General features: G+C 40.5%; 2 protein-coding genes across 2 annotated transcripts in view; one reads left to right on the top strand and one right to left on the bottom strand.

The window, feature by feature from the left end:
• Nucleotides 1-11,530, top strand: part of LOC133018052 (trinucleotide repeat-containing gene 6C protein-like) — a 44,561-nt gene extending 33,031 nt beyond the window's left edge. Inside the window, exons 7-22 of the mRNA XM_061084338.1 lie at nt 168-334; nt 441-518; nt 794-851; nt 1,031-1,173; nt 1,400-1,549; nt 2,399-2,587; nt 3,053-3,172; nt 3,425-3,508; nt 3,996-4,275; nt 4,648-4,806; nt 5,422-5,613; nt 5,947-6,096; nt 6,351-6,566; nt 7,654-7,727; nt 8,109-8,248; nt 8,856-11,530. Of these exons, the coding sequence (XP_060940321.1) occupies nt 168-334; nt 441-518; nt 794-851; nt 1,031-1,173; nt 1,400-1,549; nt 2,399-2,587; nt 3,053-3,172; nt 3,425-3,508; nt 3,996-4,275; nt 4,648-4,806; nt 5,422-5,613; nt 5,947-6,096; nt 6,351-6,566; nt 7,654-7,727; nt 8,109-8,248; nt 8,856-9,198 (2,543 nt within the window). The 3' untranslated portion in view covers nt 9,199-11,530. The remainder of the gene's footprint in view (nt 1-167; nt 335-440; nt 519-793; nt 852-1,030; nt 1,174-1,399; nt 1,550-2,398; nt 2,588-3,052; nt 3,173-3,424; nt 3,509-3,995; nt 4,276-4,647; nt 4,807-5,421; nt 5,614-5,946; nt 6,097-6,350; nt 6,567-7,653; nt 7,728-8,108; nt 8,249-8,855) is intronic.
• A 5,067-nt stretch (nt 11,531-16,597) lies between these two features.
• Nucleotides 16,598-21,344, bottom strand: cd7al (cd7 antigen-like). Its single transcript, XM_061092154.1, has 5 exons — nt 21,134-21,344; nt 19,887-20,240; nt 18,814-19,200; nt 17,774-17,883; nt 16,598-17,355 (listed from the first exon to the last, which is right to left on the bottom strand). The coding sequence occupies exons 1-5, from the start codon at nt 21,192-21,194 to the stop codon at nt 17,146-17,148; spliced, it is 1,122 nt and encodes a 373-aa protein (XP_060948137.1). The 5' UTR covers nt 21,195-21,344; the 3' UTR covers nt 16,598-17,145.
• Between the last annotated feature and the right edge of the window lie 3,181 nt (nt 21,345-24,525).

The following is a 24,525-nucleotide window of genomic DNA, read 5'->3' as shown; positions in this document are numbered from 1 at the left end:
AATGGCAACAGTGGCACCAAGTGGTCAAGTTGAAAATTACCTGCTGCTCATGTTATAGTGTATTGTGCTTTCCCAAAGTGTATTTCAAAACAACACACATACTGAAACTATGTGTATTATTATTTTTTCCTCACTTTTTTATTCTGTGGTTGATTTCTGTTTCCTAGGCCCTAAACCTATGCAAGAGGGCTGGGGAAATGGAGGAGAGGAGATGGGCATGTCTACCAGCCAATGGGACACTGAGGATGGGGAAATGTGGAATAGCCCCACCTCCCAGGAGAGCAGCTCCTCGTGCAACTCTTGGGGCAATGGACCCAAGAAATTCCCAAGCAAGGTCAGAAAACCATTTAGTGGCTGTTAATGTCGTGCATTGTGAGTCATTTGGAGGAACTTTATTGTTGGTTGAATGAATTAAAAATATTTTGCTTGTGTTTTGTCAGGGGAAGATGGGCAACAAGCCAGATGAGGCTTGGATCATGAATCGTCTCATCAAGCAGCTCACTGACATGGGCTTTCCGGTATGTTTTAAAAAAAATTTCAAAGATGAACTGACACACACACAAAGCACTGGCAAGCTTTTTTTATTTAGGAAGATCTCTCTTTAAGTTGTGCTACATTATACTTTTATTTAGATAGAGAATTGTCTGAAGTATATGGTAGAATCACCTAACAACAAATACATTTTTAGGGCAATAAATCATCAAACAATATTAACGACTAAACTTGACAAAACTGTTTAATTGTGTGGAAACAATTACAAACAATTAATCAGCTTGTTATTCATGTGTTCCAGAGAGACCCTGCTGAGGAGGCTTTAAAGAGCAACAACATGAACCTTGACCAGGCCATGAGTAAGTTCATCAACATGAATTCATGATTCAACATTGTTGCTACATCTAAACTTTGATGTAGCTGTGAATGATACCCTGTTGAAATATACTATTTGATATATCTGAAGGAAAATGCTTTTGAATCAGTTTTTAAATGAATACTTCCAAAAATTAATTCACATGTTCCTCTCTGCTCCCAGGCGCCCTGTTGGAGAAGAAGACAGACCTTGACAAGAGAGGTATGGGCATGTCTGACTACAGCAACGGCATGAACAAGCCCATGGTCTGTCGGCCCTCAGCACTCTCCAAAGACCCCTCTGACCGCAACAGCTTTCTCGACAAGGTAAGAATATGAACAGCTTACCTTTATGTGGGTATTTATTCATTGGTTTTTTTTACATTGTGACTATTTTGACATGTGTTACAAAGAAAGTTTAAGATAGGTTGTTATGGATTACACCATCCCAAATTTGAATAATAAATTATTTCTTCACATACCTAATCATTTATGTAATTGAGTTTCTAATCTCTTTATTCTCCCATTAACCACTTATTTTGCTCTGGTCCAGGATGGAATGCTGTCAGACGACGCCTCCCCATCACCGTTTCTGCCTTCCCCAAGCCTGAAGCTCCCCCTGGCCAATAGTAGCCTTCCTGGGCAGGGTCTGGGACAGGGCAACCCGGGGCTGGCCATGCAAAACTTGAACAACAGACAACAGGTAACACAGTGATACACAAAATGACACAAAAACGTGTCTGTGAATCCTTTAATGTTCTGTTAATATTGAGTTTAACTGTTAAGACTGTATGAGTTTTTAATAATATAGAAGAAATAATTGTCTTTCTCTCTGTTTTAATGTTTATTACAAAACACCATTGTCATTATATATTAAAGCTATCATTTCATTGGCCTTGCAGGATTTAAGTTTATAACATGCAGTGTTATTAATAACTCCTATGATACATTTAATTTGTTTTACACACCTTTTCGCATGTGCTACCAAATCTCAACTGTTCTATTGCTCACTTATGTGTGTATATGACCTTGCCTGAAGTGCACAATGAAATGAGATAGTTGTGCTCTATCAAATATCAGCCCCAGAGGCCGCCATGGCCCAGAAAATTTGCAGCACGTCCTTGAAGCACAAACAAAGGCACTGTGCGCCTGTTGTGTTTGCACTGAATCTTACAATCTCTACTGCCATCATTTGATCTGAAATGTGGATTAAGATACCCTTGACAGATGAATCGTTTGGGGCCATTTGAAAAGTCACAAATAATTACAGTTTCATGTTTTAAACAACTGGCTGCTCTCACTTGGTGTTCAGTATGTGTTGTGATACATTACACCTTGAGGGAAAAGGCTTTGAAAGAATTTTTTTAGACATTGCTGTGTGGACTGGCAATATCATTTTAACCTTATCACCTTTTAAGTGCACTCAAATTTGTACTAAGAAGTTGGAGGCTCAACTCTGGACATTAATCCTGAGGTGTCATGTTGCTGTTCAATTGTTTAAGTTATGTGAATGCACACAGAAGTTGTGATGAATTGTGCCCTATTTTTTTAGATACCAAGTGGAATGTTTGGCAGTAGTGGAGCAGCACAAACCCGGGCCATGCAGCAGCAGCAGCAGCAGCAGCAGCAGCAGCAGCAGCAGCAGCAGCAGCAGCAGCAGCCTCCTCAGCCACCTGTGCCACCTCTCAGCTCCTCTCAGCCTAGTCTACGTGCTCAAGTGCCTCAGTTTCTCACCCCTCAGGTAGAGACACACATTTCATCATTTCATTTTATTACATTTACTCATTTGACCGTCAAAAGACACTTACAACTGGGGACCACACAATAGTTTCTGTAGGTTGTAGTGTGTACTTACTGTGTAATAAGACAACGTGTCCGAGATCCCTAACCCTTAAATTTTTCACCTTGAGTTGAAAAAAAGCCAATTTTAGTTTAACATAAGTAACAAAACAAAAGTAAATCAGAGTAAATATATGTAAAGATAAAAACATCTTATTTTCTGCAAAAAGTAATGTTGCTGTTAAAACCTCTTAGATGTGTAAAACCCCATCTGCAGATCCTGTCTCTTCCCTTTTCCTCCTCAGACATGCAGTGGTGACTAGCTTTACCTTGCCAGAAGCTGCTTTTGTGGTTGGAGTTGCTGTGATTTGCAATGACTAACTTGTCCTCTCCTGTTCCTTCCTCCCCACCCTTCCATTCCCTCCAGGTCCAAGCACAGCTCTTGCAGTTTGCAGCAAAAAACATAGGTCTGAACCCTGCACTTTTAACCTCACCAATAAACCCTCAACAAATGACCCTGTTGTACCAACTTCAGCAACTGCAAATGGTGAGTCAACATTCCCACTGGGTATGTTATGTCATGTACACAGAGATGTGTTGTGGACTTTAAAGAAGGTTCAGTAAAGCAATTGAAACCAAGCACATAATATTTGAAAGTTGAGCTAAATGGGTTTAATATAACACAAGATTAATCCTAAAGAAACCGTTGACCCCTCTCTCTTACTCTGTTTTATCTGTCACTCTATTCATGTGTTTCTATTTTAATTAATATGTTGTATTTTCGGTTCCCTTCATTCAGGCGTACCAGCGTTTACAAATCCAGCAGCAGATGATGCAGGCGCAGCGCAATGTTTCCGGGCCCATTAGACAACAAGAGCAGCAAGTGAGTCAACAGAGCACCATGCAGCGTATGATCATAAAAGTCATGCATTTTGTGTGTGTCAACATGTGAGAACAGACAAAACTATGGTACAACATCATGTTTCTCAACAAATATTGTGAGTTTCACATTCTGAAAAAACTTACTCAAACTATTTGTATGGGAACTTTTTTCATTAGCCAACCACCTGTTTGTTCTCCTTTTCAGTGTCCTACTTTTAAAATGAGGCCTAATAGAAGTTCTTGTTTGTCTCTTCATATTTTTCTGCTTTGCCTTTTAAATAATTCTATTTCCCACCTTATTTCTCCTTGCTCTTTGCCTTTCTTCATTTCTCTAAAACCTTTTCATCCTTTATTTTTCCTTAATTATTATTCCACCAGCTTGCATTTGTCTCTGTATAATTTGAATTATGTTCTGCTTTTCTGTCCCTCATTGCCAAACACTTCCTTCCTTAATACACAGTTGTGACAATCTCTCTTTCCTCCCCCAGGTTGCACGTACAATCACCAACATGCAGCAGCAGATCCAGCAGCACCAGCGTCAGCTGTACCAGGCGCTGCTGATGAAGCAGCAGCAACTTCCCTCTCATTCCTCCTCCTCTTCCTCCTCCTCTGGTCTGCATCACCCTGGTGGCCCCACTGGAGGCCATGGCTCCGGCAAATCAAGCCTTGACCCCTTCACAGGCTCACACCAGGCTCCAGGCCTCGTTGACACAATGCACACCAAAGAGCCGCCGTCTTCGCCCAACGCCTACAGCTCCTACTCCCTTTGTAAGTCTAGGATAGGGACAGCAACAGGTTGAAAATAATCTTTTGGTGGTGACTTCTGCTCAATAAATGTGAATTTGACGAAGTGTGGATTGCTTATTGAGGGTTTTCCTTTTGAAACCCTTGAGGTAGCAACTCTGTAATGTATAGGCCTGTACTCATAACATACAGTGTGCTCAACCACAAGCCATACATAAATTATGTGAACAATTTATTGTTGTGTCGAACAAACATCGGAAAAGTATATAGCCATATTTTTGTGAAAATTGCTGATTCACAAGTTCTTTCCTCTTGTGAAAATATAATATCTTCCTCTTACATTTTATGAATGAAGTAAAAAGACAGTTTTGTGTGTGTGTGTGTGTGTGCCCGCAGCTGGACTGAATCCAAACATGAATGTAAACTGCATGGAGGTCGGGGGTCTGTCCCTGAAGGAGCCCCCTCAGCCCCAATCCCGCCTGTCCCAGTGGACACACTCCAACTCCATGGACTCTGGCAACTCCTCAAACATGGAGCACAACCTCAATAAGCATGGTATGTTGCAGAAAAACAAAGACACGCATGCACACAACAATTAAAGATGGTTTAATATGAAAAATGTTCATGACTATCGAAGTTAATTCAAAATGTAATAAAGATAAACTAATTGCCATGCCATATTAGATCATTTAACTCATTATACGGATTTCATACAGTCCCAAGCACATCTATAGTATTGTAAAGTGCTCATGATTATATAATCTATAAAATACAATTTCCAGACAAAATGCAATTTTATAATTGACTTGTCCATAAAAACACATTTTGAATGTCTTGAAAGGAGCAAATGACTCTGACTTATTGACTCCTACACTTTCCATTTTGACATTTAAGTCACCATCTCTTCTATAATATTCAACCACTAATCGTTTTCATTGTCATATTTCTATGAATGGCCTTAAAAGGCACCAGAGCATCATCTTACTATAGAAATCACACCAGTGGCTTCTAATTCTTAAGTTGTCTTGAGTTTATGAGTCTTTCATTTAAGAGTCTTGCATAACAATCTGTGAAACCTGTGCAAAAACATGAACTATTGTCTATTGTCTTTGTAAAAGTATATTAACTTAAACTGAATGCAACTAAGTCCGTTATTTGTTTTTGTTCTAGGTGCCATATCTGCTGCCTCCAATCTGGGCCCCCCAGGGAAGCCCCCCCATCTAGACGACTCCTACAGCCCTTACAATCTTATGTCCAGCTCTGACTCCCCCACCAGCCCCCTGGTACCCCCTGACAGTTGGGGCCAGGGCAAGAGCCCCAATGAAAAGATCACCAACGGAACCAACATTAACTGGCCCCCAGGTGAGAAGATAAAATAAAAAAATACTCTACATATTAAGAAGTCAAATAGGTTTACAGTCAGTTCTACTTTCTTCTCAGCCTTCGTTCTTTTCCTGCATTTGTCAGTTCTTCCCACAGTTGTAGAATTATTTGTGATTGTCAAGTTGCAATCAACATTGAACACTAGAAGTGGAATTAACAAGCAAAGAAACTATCATGTTGAATCAAGCAATGGCTTAGAGGCTTGTTTGGGATTGTGTGAAACTGTAAATAAGTCATTTGATGGCAGTCTTTTGACCCTTAAATATTGTTTTTCTTTTCTTTTTTTCAAACTTTTTAAATTTTTGCCCTTAGAGTTCTGCCCAGGTGTCCCATGGAAGGGCCTTCAGAACATCGACCCTGAAAATGACCCCAACATGACTCCCGGCAGCGTCCACAGCGGTCCCACCATCAACACCAACATCCATGATGTCAACCGATACCTGCTGCGGGACCGGAATGGAGGTATGGATAACAAGAAAGCTATTCACGATATTAAGACATTTTGACGCATCGCAGATCTGGGATAGTTTAAGTACACCACAATAAAAGCTGCTTATTTTCTACTGTTCATATCAGGGACTTTTGAACCCTACCCATCATGTAGTGACATATTTTTCGAATATATGCAATAACATCTTAGTTCTAGCTCTACATATTCATCTGTAACTTTGTCCTCTGACCTGTTCTGTCCTTGCATCCTCTCTCTCTGTGTGAAGGTAAACTCTCTGACATGAAGTCCACCTGGTCCCAAGGGCCCATCTCACAGAGCCAAGGCTCACTGTCCCATGAGCTGTGGAAAGTCCCCCAGGGGCCACGCAGCTCTGTAGCTCCTTCCAGACCCCCACCAGGCCTCACTAACAGCAAGTCCTCCTCTACCTGGGGCGGCAACTCGCTGGGCCTGGCCCAAGGCTGGAGCAGCTCTTACACCTCCGGTGAGCACTTATTTATTTTTCTCTCTTAGAATTCTTCTAGTTGAACTGTCTGGACACTGTTTCAGTTACAAACTCTTGCACCATTCCTTCAGATTTTAAACTGCAATTAAAAGCATAATATCCATAAATTGTATCAAAGTCTCTGGTTTCATTTTGAGGTGTGTCTCCTTATATAGACAAACCTTTTCTAGAATATTGATTATCGTAACAATATAAGTACATTAACGTATGAAGAAATAACTATTTAGTGAGTAAAATTTTTGCTAAATTGAAGTTGTTTTTTTTTACTCTAATGGAAAAATTATACCATTATACTATACTTTTTATTATCTCTCATCATGTATATTATTTCTGCTTGTGCAACTGCCAAGATGAGCTCTGGTGGATGTTTTCTTAGTCATTCCATTTGCAGAATGCTCTTCTGCAGAGGCTGCGAAAAAGTTAAGATTTTCAACAAATTATTATTTCATATAAGGCAGATTCCACCAAAGTAAAAGCACTACAGTCTTGTTTTGATGCTCTTTACTCTCAGCACACATTGATATAACTGTTGATGCGTAGGTGTGGTGTAGTTCACAGCTGCGAATGTCACTCGCTCTGTCAGCGTTTGCTGAACACACCCTGCTAAACTGGCATCTTGAGGTTTACCGGCTCTGCGTAAAAAGCCACATTTTAAACATCATATGTGTGACCTTATTTTGACACCTATATTCGCAGGAGATGGAGAACTTTGAGAAATGTAGATAGTAATTGTGTGTTCACTTAAATACGTGGGTAGAAGGTATCGTGGTTCCCTCTGATGTCAAACTCTCTGACCTCATGCGCAGAGGTCCACGCCCCCGCTAAAGAGAGCGTGGCAGTGGCTTATAAAGATTTAATTCACATAATTTGAAGGTAAATTACATTTTTAATACACGAGTTTCCCTTAGAATTAGATTACATTATAAGGCCACTATCACATGAAATCGGCTTCTTGTCTCAATGCTTCTGAACAGATGATTGTCCTGTAAAAATAATAGCTAACAGTGACACTTTTCGTTCTGTTTGCTTTACATTTTATTGAACTGAGTCTTCATTTCTCTTACAGAGGGAACCACCTGGAGTACTGACAGCCCCAACAGGACAAGCAGCTGGCTGGTGCTGAGGAATCTCACTCCACAAGTATGTACTCTGTGATTCTCATTCTTGTTTCATTTATCAATTGTGTGATAAGCAGAATTGGCATGTGATTATGATTAATTCAAAGATATATCTAGTCATGAATCAATGTCGTATTTAAACAACAACAGAACAATGATTCATCGATGATTCATCTGATTGCTGTTTGAAAGTGAAACAAACATGATTTTCTGCTTCTGTTGTTCCTTTGACTAAGTGGCTTGTGTTATTGATTTCCGAAGTCCAGAAAATACAAAAATTAAGTGACTGAAGGGAGATCAATAGAGGGGTGGACAGTGATTAAGAGAGTGTAAAATTGATGAATAAACTCTGTTGTTGGTACTGAATTTTTTTACTTACATAATTGTTTCTCCTGTGCTCAAGATTGATGGTTCAACTCTGCGGACCCTGTGCATGCAGCACGGCCCCCTGATCACATTCCACCTCAACCTGACCCAGGGAAACGCTGTGGTACGCTACAGCTCCAAGGATGAGGCCGCCAAGGCCCAGAAGTCTCTGCACATGTAAGACACAGCAAGTTCTCTCTCATCTTTAGTTTAGTTAGGCTGAAATTAAATGTTTTTTTGCACTTCCTTTGATTTTCACTTACCCCTTTCTTTTTAAATTAAAGTGATTGAGGTTTAACAGAGGAAACCCATAGTTCCTTCTTTCTTGTTGGTGGCAGAGTACAACTTTTTGGAGAAGCACACAATTTGATATCTGTGTAGTCACGAGGAAATTAGGTTGGGAGTCACACTGCAGTCAGCTGTATTGTAAGATTACAGCGATTTTTGTAGTCATGCAAGTGAAATAGGAGAAGTGACAAAACCCTGATGAAAACAAAATTCAGTGTTTGCACTGGAATCTATGGAAACAAAATACAAGATGTGTCACCTACTTTTACTCATTACCAGCTGCACGCAAATGTGGTTACAGCAGTGCACGAAAAAAGCATAATGGCACAATCAAGCCCTAAATGAGCACTACAGTTTGTTAAAAAAAATTGTCAGGTGTATCCTGGCCCATTTTTAAACCAAGATGACATTTCCAAACATGAAATATTATTAGTTCCTTATTTCTGTTTTGCTTTTCACCGTAAGACTTATTGTTTCCTCTTTTGTCCCATGTAAGGTGCGTGCTTGGAAACACCACTATCCTTGCGGAGTTTGCCGGCGAGGAGGAGGTGAACCGCTTCTTTGCACAAGGTCAGTCACTAGCGGCAAACACCTCTAGCTGGCAGGCCAACCCGGGAACCAATCAAAACCGAATGGGCGGAGCGCCGCAGTCCCACTCCATTGGCCAGTGGAGCAGCGGTGGCAGCAAGAACAGCGGCAACGATCTGCTGTGGGGCGGAGTGCCTCACTACTCCAGCCTTTGGGGACCGCCGGGCGGAGAGGACACCCGCGTGATCGGGAGCCCTACCTCCATCAACACCCTGCTGCCTGGAGATCTACTGAGTGGGGAGTCCATGTAGGATGATGCCACGATACACTAACCGATCGACCACCGGCTCATGTAAGCCAATCGGTGGTTGGTGAGGTGGCAAAAAATACAAAACAAACAAAAAGATTTAAGTGAACAGGAGCAAAACCCAAGCAAATCATGTGGCGATAATCAGTATCAATTTGAACTGTTTTGAACTGTGAATTGTGATTCAGAAGGAAGGGGGGTCCCTACCACAGACTGCAGACTCCACTCCTTCTGTTTTACTTTTATCCTTCTTTTTTTATTTCTTTCATTTTTTTATGGAAAAGCGGCAAGTTGTTTTCCTTTTAGTATTTTTGAAATGCGTCATATAAAAAACAAACTGAAACGAGACACAACACAAAGAAACCTTTTAAGTATTTTTAGTTTTTCCATAAGTGTACATGACATTCTGTGCGAAGTGTTTTTAGGAGAAGCAATCAAAGCTGCCATCTGAGACTTTCCTTTTCCCTCCAAAAAAAAGAAAACGAATCATCCCAAAATAAGACTTAAAACGACCATTCCCAGCATGTCCATGGCCAATGATGCGGTTCGAAGACCTTTACTAGTTATGTTAACGTTGTTTTCTCAGCACTAATATTAGCCTTAAGTGCTCTCTGGCCCAGGTCCCATGTTTGTTTTGTAGCTGAAGAAATAGCTGAAATCTTGCACAGTTTCACCTCTGAGCCAGCAAGTGGTACAGGACACAATTGGTGACCAACTCTGTCACTGGGCAGTTAGAAGGCCTGGCCATGTGACTGGCCCTACCAATCATCAGCTTAATGTTTTAATTTGTCTTCTCAAAGGAATTGCTCAGCTATTAAATGTTCTTTTTTTTATTAGGTTAAGACCCGAGCGCATTTTTGATATCTGTCCCAACATATAAGCTGAGAGAAGATTATTCGTCAACCTTGTCTCTGTTTTCATACATGACCTGTGTATGTCCGGTGGTGCCCAATCACTGATTGCGTCTGCGAGTCCAGATCCTTCTGGTCACCTTCAACTGGGAACTCACTGGTTCTTTGTTGAATTTTCAATTATCCAGTTTGTTATGAAGCCCAGTGGTCTGAATGATCAGCAAGTTTTTTGGGGGGAAAAATATACAATTTCACCTTCATGACAGTTCATTGTGCAATATACATGATAGACTTTTCTTCCGTCCATACTCGATGTCCACCAGAGCTGGTTTCTCTTATATTTTTATTTTCTTTTTTTGATTGTTGCTGATTGCAGCAAAAGACTTTGGAACTCAAAAAGAAATTAACACCTTACCCCCTTTTCACAACTTGGATTCCCTCCAGGCCGCTAATCCCCCTGATACTGTTGGGTACACTCTGCAAAGAGGAAGAAGCAACTTTTGAACTGTGCATACAGCCAACTGTACTGAAGAGTGAAACTGGGTACACACATGCATTCTTCCTCTCTGCATGCCACAGCCACACCCAACAGAGACTGAATCTACAGTGGGATTGGATAGTTCTGGGTATCTGGCACAATACCAAATAAGAGGGGTTTCTCCTAATGCAGTAAACCTACGAGTGTTCCTTGCGTTTGGTACTGTATAAACAGAAGAGGCTAAGACTTTTATAAATTCAAAGGGTTTTATCATAGCACTTATGAAGAGCAAATCGCTTCAACTGCAATCCAATAAATCAAAAAAAGGAGCAGCAAAAACATAGAAAACAACAAAAAAAAACTCTGCTCTTTTATGTACTGTATCAACTTCTTGGAAATGTGTCTGGCTTTGATCTTCTGGTAGCAGGATGAAGGGAAACAGAACTGAAATGTACCATTGGACTTTCGGTGGGGGGGGGAACTGCAGTCTACGATTTTTTCCCCCCTCCCCTCTTTGAACTTTATCAAAGTGAATATCACTGTCACTCCAAATGTTTTCGCCTTGTTCTGTTTGGAGGCACAAGACATGCAACGTCAGCTGTCTCTCGACGCCTGCTGGCCCGTCAAGCCAGCCGGTCGGTGGATGAGTCCGAGTGGGGTGGGGAGGTGGAGGGTCCACTGAGTGCCTCTATGTTGTGGTCCTCTGGGTGTCAAGCGGCAGCCCCACTTCCTCCCGGGCTCCACTTGACCATCCCTCAGTCCGGCAAGAAAGCGGCTCCTCCAAGACTCGGCCAATCACGGCTCTCTGCCACACACGTGCAGCATCTCCAATGGGGGGGCCCGCCACCACTCAACCCTGCTGTCATCCTGCCCTCCCCCCTCATCTCTCAGTTCTTTGACACAAAGATCACTTTAGCTGGAAGATGTAATAGTCATATTTCTGGAGTTTTTGCCAGTGTACTCTTCTTCTTTTTTTTTGTTTGAAAAAAAAGGATGATTTGACATGATTTGTTTCCAATGTGTTCTATTGTTATTTTTTGTCTAAATGCAGTGGTCTACAATATACTGGCTGCTGACTAGCCCTTCACTGTTCATATGCAGAAACACTTTGGTCAGAGGTGCCTCTGTATGTTCATCCTGTGTATTGAATGCAAAACGAGGATCAATACTACAGACCGTAATTGATTGTCTATTAATTTTTTGATCATGCTTTTGTGTTGGACAGTATTCTGTAGTACTTCCAGGTAGTACCTTGAGATGTGTAAAAAAAAGAAAAAGAAAAAAAAAGGGGTGTGGGTGTTTGTCGCTCCAAGCTGCTCCGCCTGTCCGCAGGCTGTCCCCCCTTACCCTTTGCCTAGCTGCTACGCTATAACCTCCTCACCTCCACCACCTCAACCAGACCCAGTAGCCCTCCCCCCCGACCAAGCACCGACAGGCCCTCGTATCTGTTTCTATGCAAAAGACTAGAGGCTGGGGCCCTTTACAGCACGCCAAACCTGACTCTGGAATGAGCTTGGCAAACCCTGACACTTGTCCCCGGTGCGCTCCTGTTAGCACTTCGGAATGGCCACCGTTTCTGTAAAGTCAGGCCAAGCCACCAGAACACTGTCATATACTTAAAGTCCGAACACTTTTATCAAAAGGTCGCACTTTCTCTCTGCGCTGAAGACACTTCTGTCCAGCTTGATCTCAGGGTTGGGGAGTTGATGATACCAAGCACGAGATGCAGCTCTCCGTATCTGTCCTTTCTACTGTGAGAGCGAAGTCTTAGATTTAAAGGCCATCGGCGCAACAATCTGTACAGACCTCATGCCTGGAACTTAATCCTAATTGGAGGAGAAAAGGCTTGTATTCAGTCCTTTTCTCGAAAGGTGGCCTACAGCTGCTGTTTGGAGGCCTATTATTGCATGTACAAGATGCCAATGTAACGTGCCAATATAAATTTGCTGTGTCATACCGTGTCTTTGTAGACAGCACTTCTGTTCCCTACTCGGAGGAGCTTTGATAACCTTTGCGGAGGGTGCAGCGGGGGACAGGAGGGAACAAACAAATGGGCGGCAGCATCACACCCTGAAATGACTGAGATTTTTTTTTTTTTTTTATGCTTTTGTGGGGAACGCCCCATGCTAAGGAGAGAGTCTACTCAGTTGGGGGTTCCAGTTTGCTACAGTGCACAGTTGCTGATGGGTAATCCCGGGTACATATTTTTTTAAAACCAAAAATGAAATCGCATTTTAACGTCATTTTTATGAAGTTTGACATAAAAATCTTAAAAATGCTAAAAAATCTAAATGGAAAAAAAAAAAAAAGATCTATAATATGTTAAAGCTCTGCACTTATAGCTGAAACGTCTCCGGCCATCAGCTTCTACTACCACCATCTAAAAGGGGTAGACTCGTGGCCGGGGTGCCTTTTATGTGGATGCTGTATTTATCTCGTTTTTATGTTTGTGTCCTGCTCAAAGCGGGGCCCACTGAACTGTACATTTCCACAGACCCAGATGGCTTGGGCCCACTGCATCAGCCTCAACTCCGCTCACTCTGCATCAGCAAGAGGGGAGGAGGCACATTTCAAGAGGTACAAAGTCTTAAAAATCATTTAAAGAAAAAAATGTTTGAAAATTAAAAAAAAAAAAAAATAACAAGAAAACGGGAAAAGGCTACCTTTCAGGACTTGCAGTCCTGCAGCACACAAGCAAAAATCACTATTGCCTGTTTCTGTAACTGCCTTGATCCAAGCTCAGACAGACCCAATAGCCGAGGACCTCCCAGCATCCTGTACTAACTGGAGAACCCTGACAGTGAAGGGGGTTTCCCATGCTGCACCAGCATCGAGAGGGTCTCCTCTCTACAGCTCTGTTCTAGATAACAGTATATAATGTATGTATACACTACATATATGTATATGTATATACTGTGAGTGTGGTGTGTAGTATCACCGCTTCTGACTTCTTGGATCGTAACCTCTGAAACTTTTCGTTTTTGTTTGAAAAGGTCTTGGTTTGATACACCTGAAAATGAGCAATATGTATTTTCCCCGCAAATAAGTGACACAAAGGAAAGAATTAGGGTCGGGTGTAAACAGATACTTGATTGATTGAAAGCTGCGTCGTTGTTCTACGGAGTTGGATATGCACGTTCTGGTTTTGATTACATATTACAGTACTTTGAAGTGCTCGTACTGTATATATGTGTTTGTTAGTTAGGCCTACCGGAATCCCCTGGTTTGATGCATATTTTACCCAGTTGATGAGAGAAAAAAAAAATCACAAACATATCAAAACAAAACATCGAACACAAATACTTGAATCATGGAGCGCCAATAACGAAATGTGAAGTCAGTAATTCTTTATATTTTTTTGTTCTCTCCGTCTGACAGGTACACTTCGGGGCTTTTTAGAGAATATCAAAAATGTATTGCATTAAGTTACGAATACAAAATCTCCGAAAAAAAAAATGCAAGAGTCATCTTAGATGTGTGCTTGAAAGTCAGATGTTTGTATGAATGTGTGCGTACAAGACTGTGCGCACAGGGCACAGGGCCTGCTGTTATGTTCCACTCAGTATGTTATATTTTGTCTGTTTTTATCTTTTCATTTGTGTCGTTACTTTGTCCAAAACTATTCTGATAGACGTTATCTTCTAACGTTGCACTGAGTGTCTTCTACCCCTCACTCAGCTAATCGTAGGTAAACGAGTCTAAGTACGGAGGGGAGATGGTGACAATTCACGTGTACATGTTTACTCAAGGACTTAATGGATTTTTTTGATTCTATCTGTAAAAAGTTTATCTACCTTATAGTGGCTTTTATTGTGGAATAATCCAGTACAAGGGTTATCATTGAGTATTGCACCATTTTGTTCCAGTTATACAATAAAAATAAGAAAAAAAAACGAAAAGAGGAAAAAAAACTACAAAAAAAGACAAAAACTTAAAAAATGGGGGAAAAATAAAGAACTGTTGCCATAGATAGCTGTAGAAGGACTAGTAATCCCTATGTTAACTTCATGTGGAAATGGAAAAGGGATAAAAGTGTGGGAGGTGAGTTTGTTACAAGACTCATTTCAGAGGTGCCTATCTTTTCTGTTCTCGTTTTTTGCAAAAGCCACTCGTCGTTTACAAGCATTTCATGTGTCTGAAGTTCAAGGAAATAGAAATTTATTAACAGGAATGTTGTGTGAAAAACAAATGAAAAAAGAAAAAGGACAAATTTCATCTACCATCAAATATGGACATGAAACCTTGCAAAATGAAGATTTATGCTACTTTTCAGAACTCTGGGATTGATCAGTGTTGTGTCATACTTCAGATTTTGATTTCTCTTTTTTTTTTTCGATGTGGACAGACTATCTCTGTGTGTTGAGTTGTAATTTTATGTTTCCTGTAAGCGACGCCGTTTGCTTACGATCTTGCACACTCATTAAAAAAGATGTGGATTTTGTCTCAGGAAGGCCAGGGTTCCAGATCCCAACTCCCATCATTTATAAGTTTAATGTTTGTATGAAAAAAAAAAAAAAACAAGCAACTGAAAACAATTCAACTCCAAGCAAAGCACTGAAGGGTTAACAGAATATAGAGAACCATTGTTTCTTTAAAACAACAACAAAAAGATGTTCGTAGCAAGTTACATATTTACCAAATAAGACTGAGAATCAACTTTGAAAAAAGTAGAGTGCTTTACATGTGAAATCTAAGTAGAAATTGCTTTACATTTAAACAACGATCAATGTTTTGATTGTCAAAAGACAGAAGATGCATTTGTATGTTTTGATGCTGTACTTTTACTTTTCCATCTTGTAGTTCAGGAGCATCGTGCAAGAAGTATTTCTTTCTTTCTTGAATCATCTCTGTTAACACGTCTGTTGCTGTGACAGATCTCCAGCAGTGGAGAGGTTGAAAGTGGAGGAATGAAGCTTTTTGTTTCGTTTTTTTAAAGGATCATGATCTATGCACAAGTGGGAGGGAAGAGTCCAAACCCCTGCAACTGTGACGTGGGCGTTTGTCGACTCGACTCTGGGGTTCAGGGTTTGATGTTAAGGTTGTTTTTCTTTTTCTCTCTTGCTCAGAGTTCCTTCCCCTTCCTCCTTTTATCATCGCCATCATCCAATGTTTTTAGCAAAACTTTACATTGCGTCGTCATGCTGTGTAATCCTTAACCAATGAGCGCTTATCCTTCTGCTAAAGCACTGTGGGTTGTACTGTAAACAAAGCCCATGACTTTTAAAGGCTGTTTTTTAAGGGGCAGAGGGAGGGAGGGAGGGTGGGTGAGGGAATTGGGGTGGGGGGTGTAATTTGCCTTTGCCTTTCTCTTTATTTTGACAAAAAAACGTTAAGGAAAAAATGTCTGTAACTGAAATACAAAGTTGTGGCTTTTAATGTTGTTCTTTTTTCTCCTCATAGAATGTGATTGTTAAGGACATGCACCGGAAAAAATGTTTCCATTGATTATGGAGCTTCTTTCGGACTATATTAATAAAGTACAACATTTTCTTGGCTGTTACCTAGTGTCATGCTTTTTGTTTTGTGACTTAGAACTATTACAAAGTTATTGTATTATTCTAATGCATACATCATTAGCGGGTGCATCTTTAAACTAGAATAACTGCACTGCGGTTGTATGCCTCTAACTGGAGCAATTTCCATGTAAATATTTCGACATTCATTGTGTGACCTTGACCTTCGACCTCCAGGCACAAAATTCTAAATAGTGCATCTTTGAGTCCAAGTGAGCATTTGCACCAAATTTGAAAAGATTTCCTCGAGCTGATCGTAAGATACCATGTTCAAGAAAAACAACAACATTCTTTGTGAGGCCACCTTGACGTCAACACACAACTTGTTGTGTAACCCTGATGAACGATTGTAGCAATAATGTGTCAAAAGAAGAAACAGGGTTGTAAACAAGGTTGGTTTCAAATTCTTATAAATGGGAACAAAATGTTTTCAACATCTTTGTTAGACTTCAAGAGCACACACAAGGAATCTTTATGATGAACATAAGTCATTTGTTTTGGATAAAACCACACAAGGCACATTTAGTTTGCTGAATATACCAAAAGCATTAATATGTTTATTTTGAAATTTTTTTTAATACAAACTTCTAAAAGCATCACATCACAAGAAATGTTGACATTGCAATATAAACTTAAGTCAAAGTACAAACACTCTTTTGACCAAATTTACAGAAAATAAAAACAATCTTCAAGCAGCTGAGCTGGAGAGTTGGTTTAGTTCATAATGCTGCTAAGCAGGGTTTACATTTTGACCTCCACCAAAAAAGGTTTCGTTTTTAGCAGCACTTGGATGATTCAAAAACTACTGAATTTCTATAACATACTGTGGAGGGGTGGGGCCCCGGACACAAAAATAACCCATTCAATATTGGTACAGAGCCAAGAATATGTTTCACTATTTTACAGTGTTCCCTTTGAAATTACATTCAAATTAACTAGATCTAGATTGTTATTTGGATCTACACCAAATTGCCAAAACTAATAAATATCATTCCTCTAAATATGCTTGATTGTTTTTTATACATTGATCAATGACTTATTCTCAGAGAAATCAGAGAAAATGCCCTGTCTCACAATGTTATAAGAGCATTCTTCAGTACCATTCCAGTTCAGTCCTGACACTTCTCACTGGTACAGGAGCTGGGACTTTCATAATGGTTCTCAGGGACGAGTTTCTTCACAGAGCAGTTTGTGTACTCAGAGCACTCCATTTCCTCCAGATGGTGAGGGGCCACTTTTCGGGTGAGAGGCTTCACCCCAGTCATCTCCTCGTAGATGGGGGCCTGAGGGCGTGCCTTGACACTGCGGGGAGCTTTGCCCTGATGGGGGGGGAAGAAAAAAATCAGTGAAGGCAACAAACAGAGTGCACGCACACTTTCGATTTCCGGTGTCAAATCAGAGTTTCTCATTTTCTCTCAGAGCAGCACCTGCAGTCGGAAGTTTCAGTCTCACAAGTTGTACAGTTACGTGGAAAACACATGAGTTGAAAATTTGACTAAGAAAGAAGTAGAGTGAGGGTCTCTCTGCCTCTCCTCCAGAAGTTAGAGAAAAACATGCTGACAAGTGGCAGCAACAGGTTATGAAACCGGTGTGGTTTTTGTGGTGAGCTTGCAGAGGAACTTTCTGGCACGCTCTCAACAAGCAGATGGTGTTGCTGTTAATACACAACCTTTCCCCTGTATTATTGTATCATGTCAGAGCAGAGCATTAGATGTCTGAGACCCTGAGACCACTCACTTTACGAGTCGCCAGAAATCCAATGAGGAGGAGGAGGAGGAAGAGGACGGCTACAGCTGAGGACAGGGCGTACAGCAGGGTGGAGTAGCTGGAGCAGCTGCAGTGACCGCCTGCAGACAAGCAGAGAGGGAGATGAGAGATGAGCACAAACACTCAGGGGCCACGACATCTCAACAGCCTCAAAGTATTCTTACATCGGATCTGTCATGTGATGTTCATGAAATCCTGAAGGAGAGAAACGATAGCTGGAAATAAAGAAGTACACGACTTCCTTCCTCGTTCAAGGCTGCACTGAGAACTCTCTGGTGAATGTAATGGTCATGGTGTTGTACATGAAGACATGAACCGAATCATGCACGGGTATTTAAACAGCACTTCTGATTGGTAGCAGTTTGGTTAGCAAAGTGAAATGAGAAGATGGGTTGAAAGGCCAACATTTTACATCTCATACATTTTATCTGTGGCTAATTCTTTATATTTCAATATTTTAGATCTTTATTCCTCTGGTTTAGCGACAACTTCCAATTTGGCACAAACATTCTCTTGGACTCAGGGAGAACCTGATTAGAACTTGGGAGTCAATTGGCACTGGGACCTCACATCCCATATTGGCTTTGTGAACACGTTATTTCAAGAAAAACTTGAGAGAATCCTTTTTGATTTGGCACAAATGTTCACTTAGACTCAAGGACTAGCTGATTTGAATTGGGTCAATTTCAAGAATGTTTTGGGCCATAAAATAATACACTCTCAAGTCAGCTTTTAGAAACGGTCTTCTTATTTGAACCACTTGGGCCCAAAGATTAACTGCTTAGATTTCAGTGATCAGAGGTAAAGGTCACAGTGACCTCATATGAGACTGAAATAAAAGCATGTAGATGGAAACTGCACTGGTTGGCACAGAACATCAGGCTTCATCGTGGAGGTGATGATTCAAGTTATAATGAAAAGAAACTTTATTTTTATTTTCAAAAGCCTGGGAAAAAGTGTTGTTTAGTCGAAGTGGCCTTGTGTTCCAGTCCTGCAGTGACGTGACCCACCTTGCACAGAAACAAAGAACACTTGTCTCCCCAGACTGGAGCTGGTGACGGCCCTGCCTCGCACCAGCAGCTGGCAGCTGTACAAGGCACTCTCCTCCGGCTGCAGCTGCTGCAGGGTGAGCTGGTAGGTGAGGCCGCCGGGGCCGGGCGCGGACGACAGCTGGACCCTCCCAGTGGAAAACTGAGAGGAGGACGAGGTGGGAGAAGAGCTGCTGCCATGGTGACGCTTTGAGTTGTACAACATCTCCACTGGAGCCCGGCCCCTCTGGCGCTTCAGACTCACACCCTCCACGGCCTGGCCGTCCCCGTTTGGGGGGAGACAGGGGAGCACGACCGAGCCCCTGGCACATGTCTCTATCAACCCTATGTCCAGAGAGCCAGGAGCAGCTCCAGAGAGGAAAGGGAAAAACTGATATAACGAATTGGGGCAGGGCTAGATAATAAATTTAGATTCACTCAGGTGCAATTTCATGAGTTTGAAATACCCATATGCCATAAAACTTTATTTATCCTGTAACACTGTACATACTGTTGCAATTTAAATACCTCTTTATCTTGCATGTTTATGTATTTATAACAATTTTGATTGATGCTTCTTTTTGCTCTCCCCTATTCTGCAATACCCCCACTGTGAATGAGTAAAGGATGATCTTATTCTATCAGTGGGTTCATACTGTGTAGGTACATCCAGAACTGTTTCATTTTATATGGGATTATGTGTTCCTCCACAAAGTTGTTTTCTAAGACTTGTTTTAATAATCAGAACACGGTTTGCATTAAAACCTGTAGATTTACAAAATGCATGGGGGTGGTGGTGACTAGACTGACTCACAATGAATGACTCATATATGTGCCAGCAGAGGGAAGTATTTAATTCATCAGGAATATAATCTGTTGTATGGACCTCCTGTATGGAAAACACCGATCATGTGGAAACCCTCTGAGACGTTACAGATAACACTTCACACATCCTCTTGACCTTTTGGGGTTTGGAAAGTGGAACCTACAAAGTGGTGATATGTGTGTGTGGGGGGGGGGGGGTGAAATGAGAAGAAAAAGATAGAAACACTCACCAGCTGTGACAATGAGGACGAATTCAGTGTCTCCAGGTGTCTTATCGTCTTCAAATGATATGTTATGAACAATAAATTCACAGTGGTAGCGGTCCGTGTCGCTGACCCTCAGCTGGGAGATGGTCACGTTCAGGGAGTGGACGCTGGGGTCACCACTGGTACTGATGCGGGTATGGTCGTCTTTGTTGGTCAGAGAGGCGTTCTCCTCCGTGTGCATGAAGAGCACTTCGCTCTTCTGCAGACCGCTGCGTTTCAGGTACATGGCAAAGGGCGGGGGATGTTTCTGCTGAACGACACACGGAAGAACCACAGACTCGCCCTCATACCTCTCCAGGAACTGAATCTCACTGAGCACTGGAGAGAAAGAAATACAGAAAGTTGTTTTACACACAGCACTGCATGGGACTAGAAGACAGATCTCAATTCTAGCCTGGTGAGAGAAAATAATAACTGTATTCTTACTTTAAAGAAGTACAAATGGTTCAAAGGACAAATTGCAGCTGTGGTGTTGTTTGAGAGTTTTGTGTTTAATTCTTGATGTAGAGGGAAACAAAAACTGTATAAATCCAGCAAGTAAAGACTTAAGTTCATGGAAGAAAATTCAAATTCTCACAAAAAAAGTAAAACTAAAACAGGGTAATTTGCAACCACCATGTTCTCAAATCATCAACCAAATTTTGTGCAGCCCATATTCACAAATCTCATTCATCTCAAGGTGCGACCTCCTTTGCCCTTAACGCTCAGTAAGAAAAAAAAAAACGTTTAACATTTATGACATGGCAACTCAATGTGTAGTGTGGGTCAGTGTGAATAAATAAATAAACAATATAATAATAATTTAAATAATTAAACCGACAATTTAATTTATTCACACAAACTCAACATGATAGAAAACACCTCATTAAATGTGACGCTTTATTTATGAACTTATGTAATGAAGTTAGATGGACATTCATTGTGAAATACTCTGTGCATCAATCATCCAACCAACCATTTAAAGATGAGAAGGAAAAACCTAAGAGTAGAATCCAGTATGACACCAAACTGAGACCAGTTAAGTTGATATAATAATCCAATATCATAGTAATGCAGAAGGGTTCCTGGGATCTTATCAAGCTGTTTAAAAAATTGGCTCTCAATGATTCCCAAGAAGAAAAGACTTCACTTATTCTTTAGTACAAATTCTACTCCTAATGTACACAAGCAGGGGCTGAGACCACCAGCCTGAACAACAGTGCTCCACTCACCCAACACAGGTTGTGTGATGACCAGAGTCCACACACAGGCCAGGAGCTGGACCCCCGTCATCTTTGACAGCAGCAGGAGACTTTCAGCTGAGATCCAGAGGGAAGTCAGTGATGTAAACCATGACAGAACAGACGCCTGCACTCAGAACTGGATGTCAAAAGCTTGGTTAACTGTAAATGCAAGCAAGAGGAACTCCATGAAGCTCCACCTTCAAACCTCAAGGCGAACGACAAGAGGAAGCACCAACCACCCAGCTCCACCAGCAGCTTCTTCTGAGACCATGTGGTCAAGGGTCTAACACGTAACCTCACAGCTCAGCTAAGACTCAGCACAAACATCTGAGTGTAAACCAGTATGTGTTTGTATTTTTTTAAAAGGAAATTTGACTTAAACTGCTCAGTCTGAGCTGCAGATTTATTCACAAAGATCTATTTTCTTTTGTATATATTGTGTTTTATATGCTTGAAGAAAGTCGCACAAAATATGTTTTGCATTTTCCAGAGGAAGCGATGATGCAAGTCTGACTTGGAACAGGATGTGTCTGTTTGATGAAATAATGTGCATCAGTGACCAGCAAAAAAATAGAGGCAGGCTGAATATGTTTTAGTCTCGATTCCTGACTGAAAAAAATACAGAAACACCATTCAATGGGGCTTGTGTAACTTCTGTATTTGATTTGATTTGACTTTATTCACTGAAAAAATGTCTCATCAATGCAAAAACTAAACATCTTTAACTGCTAACTTCTCACAGAGGATAGATTGGAGCAAACAACCGTTTCTATGTGCATGTGAATGTCATTATGGTCTGACCTTTTTTTTTTGTATTTAATGTATTTTTAAATAAAAATGCATAAATATCTTCTCATTTTATTGGTCATTGACTTTATGATCATTTTAATTTGTTTTTCAAGATTTATGACTTGATTTAGACCTGAAACCTGAAGACTTGAGACATGAGAGTAATCTTAAAGTCTGGATAAAAGTCAGGGTCTTTTTTGGATGATTCATTATTTCTGACTGCAATCAATCAATCACATTTGATCTGTACAGCCCATATTCACATATCACTATCTACTTCATAGGGCCTGTTCAGGCATTTTGACAGTTACTCAAAGAATGAAGACATAAGATAAAGTGTGTTGTTGTTGTGCAGTTCCCTTGTTTCATGTGTCTACACTGAATCAATAAACTGTAAACCTCCACCAAGGCCCATAGACCCCATAGTCATTGATGCGGTATCGACAGTTGTCGTGACCAAAGACAATAAAAGTGGAGAGATTAAGAAATGGAAACAAGATGCTCAAACTTCATGGTGCAAAATGACCCAATGCAGAAAATCTTTATTTCTCAGTGTCAAACATCAGTCTCCACAGAGCCATGTGACAAACAATCAGCTCTTCAGAGCCACTTTTCTTTTTCGTCCAACAGGAAACCAGCTTTATATTGAGTGTTTACTCAAAGCTCAGGTCTAAGGAGTGCGTTGCAATTAAAGAGGCCTCAAGGGTGTTCCGTACTTTTTGATTAGATCAAGTTCGATTTACCAGTGTCTGTTGGTGAATGCATTTTTGAAATATTCAGAATTCTTTGTGGGCATAAATTCTCAGAAGTGAAAGTGTCTTAGGCCTGAGTCCTATCATAGTACTATCATATCCGCTCTGACTAATAGTTCTAAACACATCCAGAAATATACATCTATAAATGCTTTTCATGAAGCGTACTTCCTCGTAATGTCATAGTTTCAGGACTGATAAACAAACAATATTGGTTTAACAGTGAGATATAACTAAAGGGAATGTTGATGAAAAATCCTACATGTTGGTTTGAAAATATGTATTTAAAATGTTTTCATTTATTACATTTTTTAATTAAATAGATTTTTATTTTTATTTGTAATTAAAAAAATTATTTTATTTTATTTAAAAAAACGTTATTTTATATTTAATTTCAATTTTTTAATCTACTTTAATTCATTCAACATTTGCCACTGGGTGCTGCACTAGTGTCTGAATGTGCACACACGGTCACCTCAGAAATTCTGGATCAAAAAAGTTTTTACTCAACTACAGAAGAAAAGTCAAGAGGCAAAAAAATATATAGTTACTTTATTAAAACACAATTAAAATCAAATACATTCAAACTTTGTGCCAATCAGCTTGTAGTTGGTCCAAAATTAAAGGGTCAAAGAAATTTAAAAAATGGAGTAAACCGATAATCTGCATAATAAATACTTTACTTTTGGTTTTATTTGTACACCTTCAGTAAAAATACAACTGAGGCGACGGCATATTCATTCGTGGTGCTCACTGGAAAAACTCCACGGCAACATAACAGAATACTGCCGACTCACTTCCTGGGCCGTAATGTGGAAGTTCAATTTCATAAATGTAGTTCTTAATTTTTGTGAGCTGGAAATGTTTTGTTTTTTATTTCAGCTCGTTTAACATTAAATAGTTGCATTTGTAACGTAGTTGTAGTCAGGTGAATAGATTGTCCTTTAAGGGTTCAGTGTGTAAGATTTAGGTGAAAGGGCAGAAATTAAATATAAACCTATCCTAGTGATATTTCACTTGTTTTTATCTAAATTTGTTTTTACCCTTGAATGAGCCCTTTATATCTAAATACTTTATATTTACATCTGGAGCAGGTCCTCTCTTCGGCGGCTGCATGTTTTTTACAGTAGCACAGAACGGACAAACTTAACACCTTGACTTTTTGACAACTGAAGGTTACCACAGGTTTGCTTTCATGTTTCAGTGGCATTTAGCTGAAACATGCAGCCTCACCCCCAGATCTCACTAAACTCTACACACTGAACCTTCAAGAGATTCTAGAGAAAAAACCCTTTAATGTAAATGACACCCAAACACACAAGCTTTTGGCCCATTGCTGACAACTCACCATGTTAGTCCATTTCACATCAGACTCACAAACTCAGCATTTACATGATTCTGCACAAAGTCTTCGAACCTTTCGACTAATGAATACGTTACACAAGGCTTTACTCTTCCAGTTGAAGAGGACAGACGCACACTGTAATAAACATCAGGTACTTACTGGGTTTAACTGACCTTTCATGGCAGCTGAGTGGGTTTTAATGCTGAATATGGATGTGCTACAAACAACAAAAACAAACAAGGCAGTAAGTGTTATGGGCAGAGGGAAAACTAAATACCCATTTGTAATTCTTGCACCATTTGATCCATGTGTGCGATACAGACGGTTTTGTGCAGATGTCCCCTTTGGAGGAACAGCGGTTTATGACCGATAAGCTCACAGTAATATTATCTTTGAAGATGACACTTGTTGATGATTGTGAAACAAGTAGAAAAGCTCCCAGCAATACAAACTAGCACTGCACTAAATACCAATACACTAACTTCTGAAAACTG

This window comes from Limanda limanda, chromosome 2, assembly GCF_963576545.1.
Source record: "Limanda limanda chromosome 2, fLimLim1.1, whole genome shotgun sequence".
Lineage (NCBI taxonomy): Eukaryota > Metazoa > Chordata > Actinopteri > Pleuronectiformes > Pleuronectidae > Limanda > Limanda limanda.
The sequence above is the reverse complement of the archived record's forward strand: the minus strand, read 5'-3'. Positions and strand labels throughout refer to the sequence as shown.

Bases quoted from the DNA above. Each gene is read 5' to 3' on its own strand.
- cd7al (XM_061092154.1), bottom strand. From the start codon at position 21,194: ATGACGGGGGTCCAGCTCCTGGCCTGTGTGTGGACTCTGGTCATCACA. The intron at 20,241-21,133 runs GTGAGTGGAGCA...CTTTCTCTCCAG, and splicing joins CATCACACAACCTGTGTTGG to TGCTCAGTGAGATTCAGTTC. The intron at 19,201-19,886 runs GTGAGTGTTTCT...TCCTCTCTGGAG, and splicing joins CGTCCTCATTGTCACAGCTG to CTGCTCCTGGCTCTCTGGAC.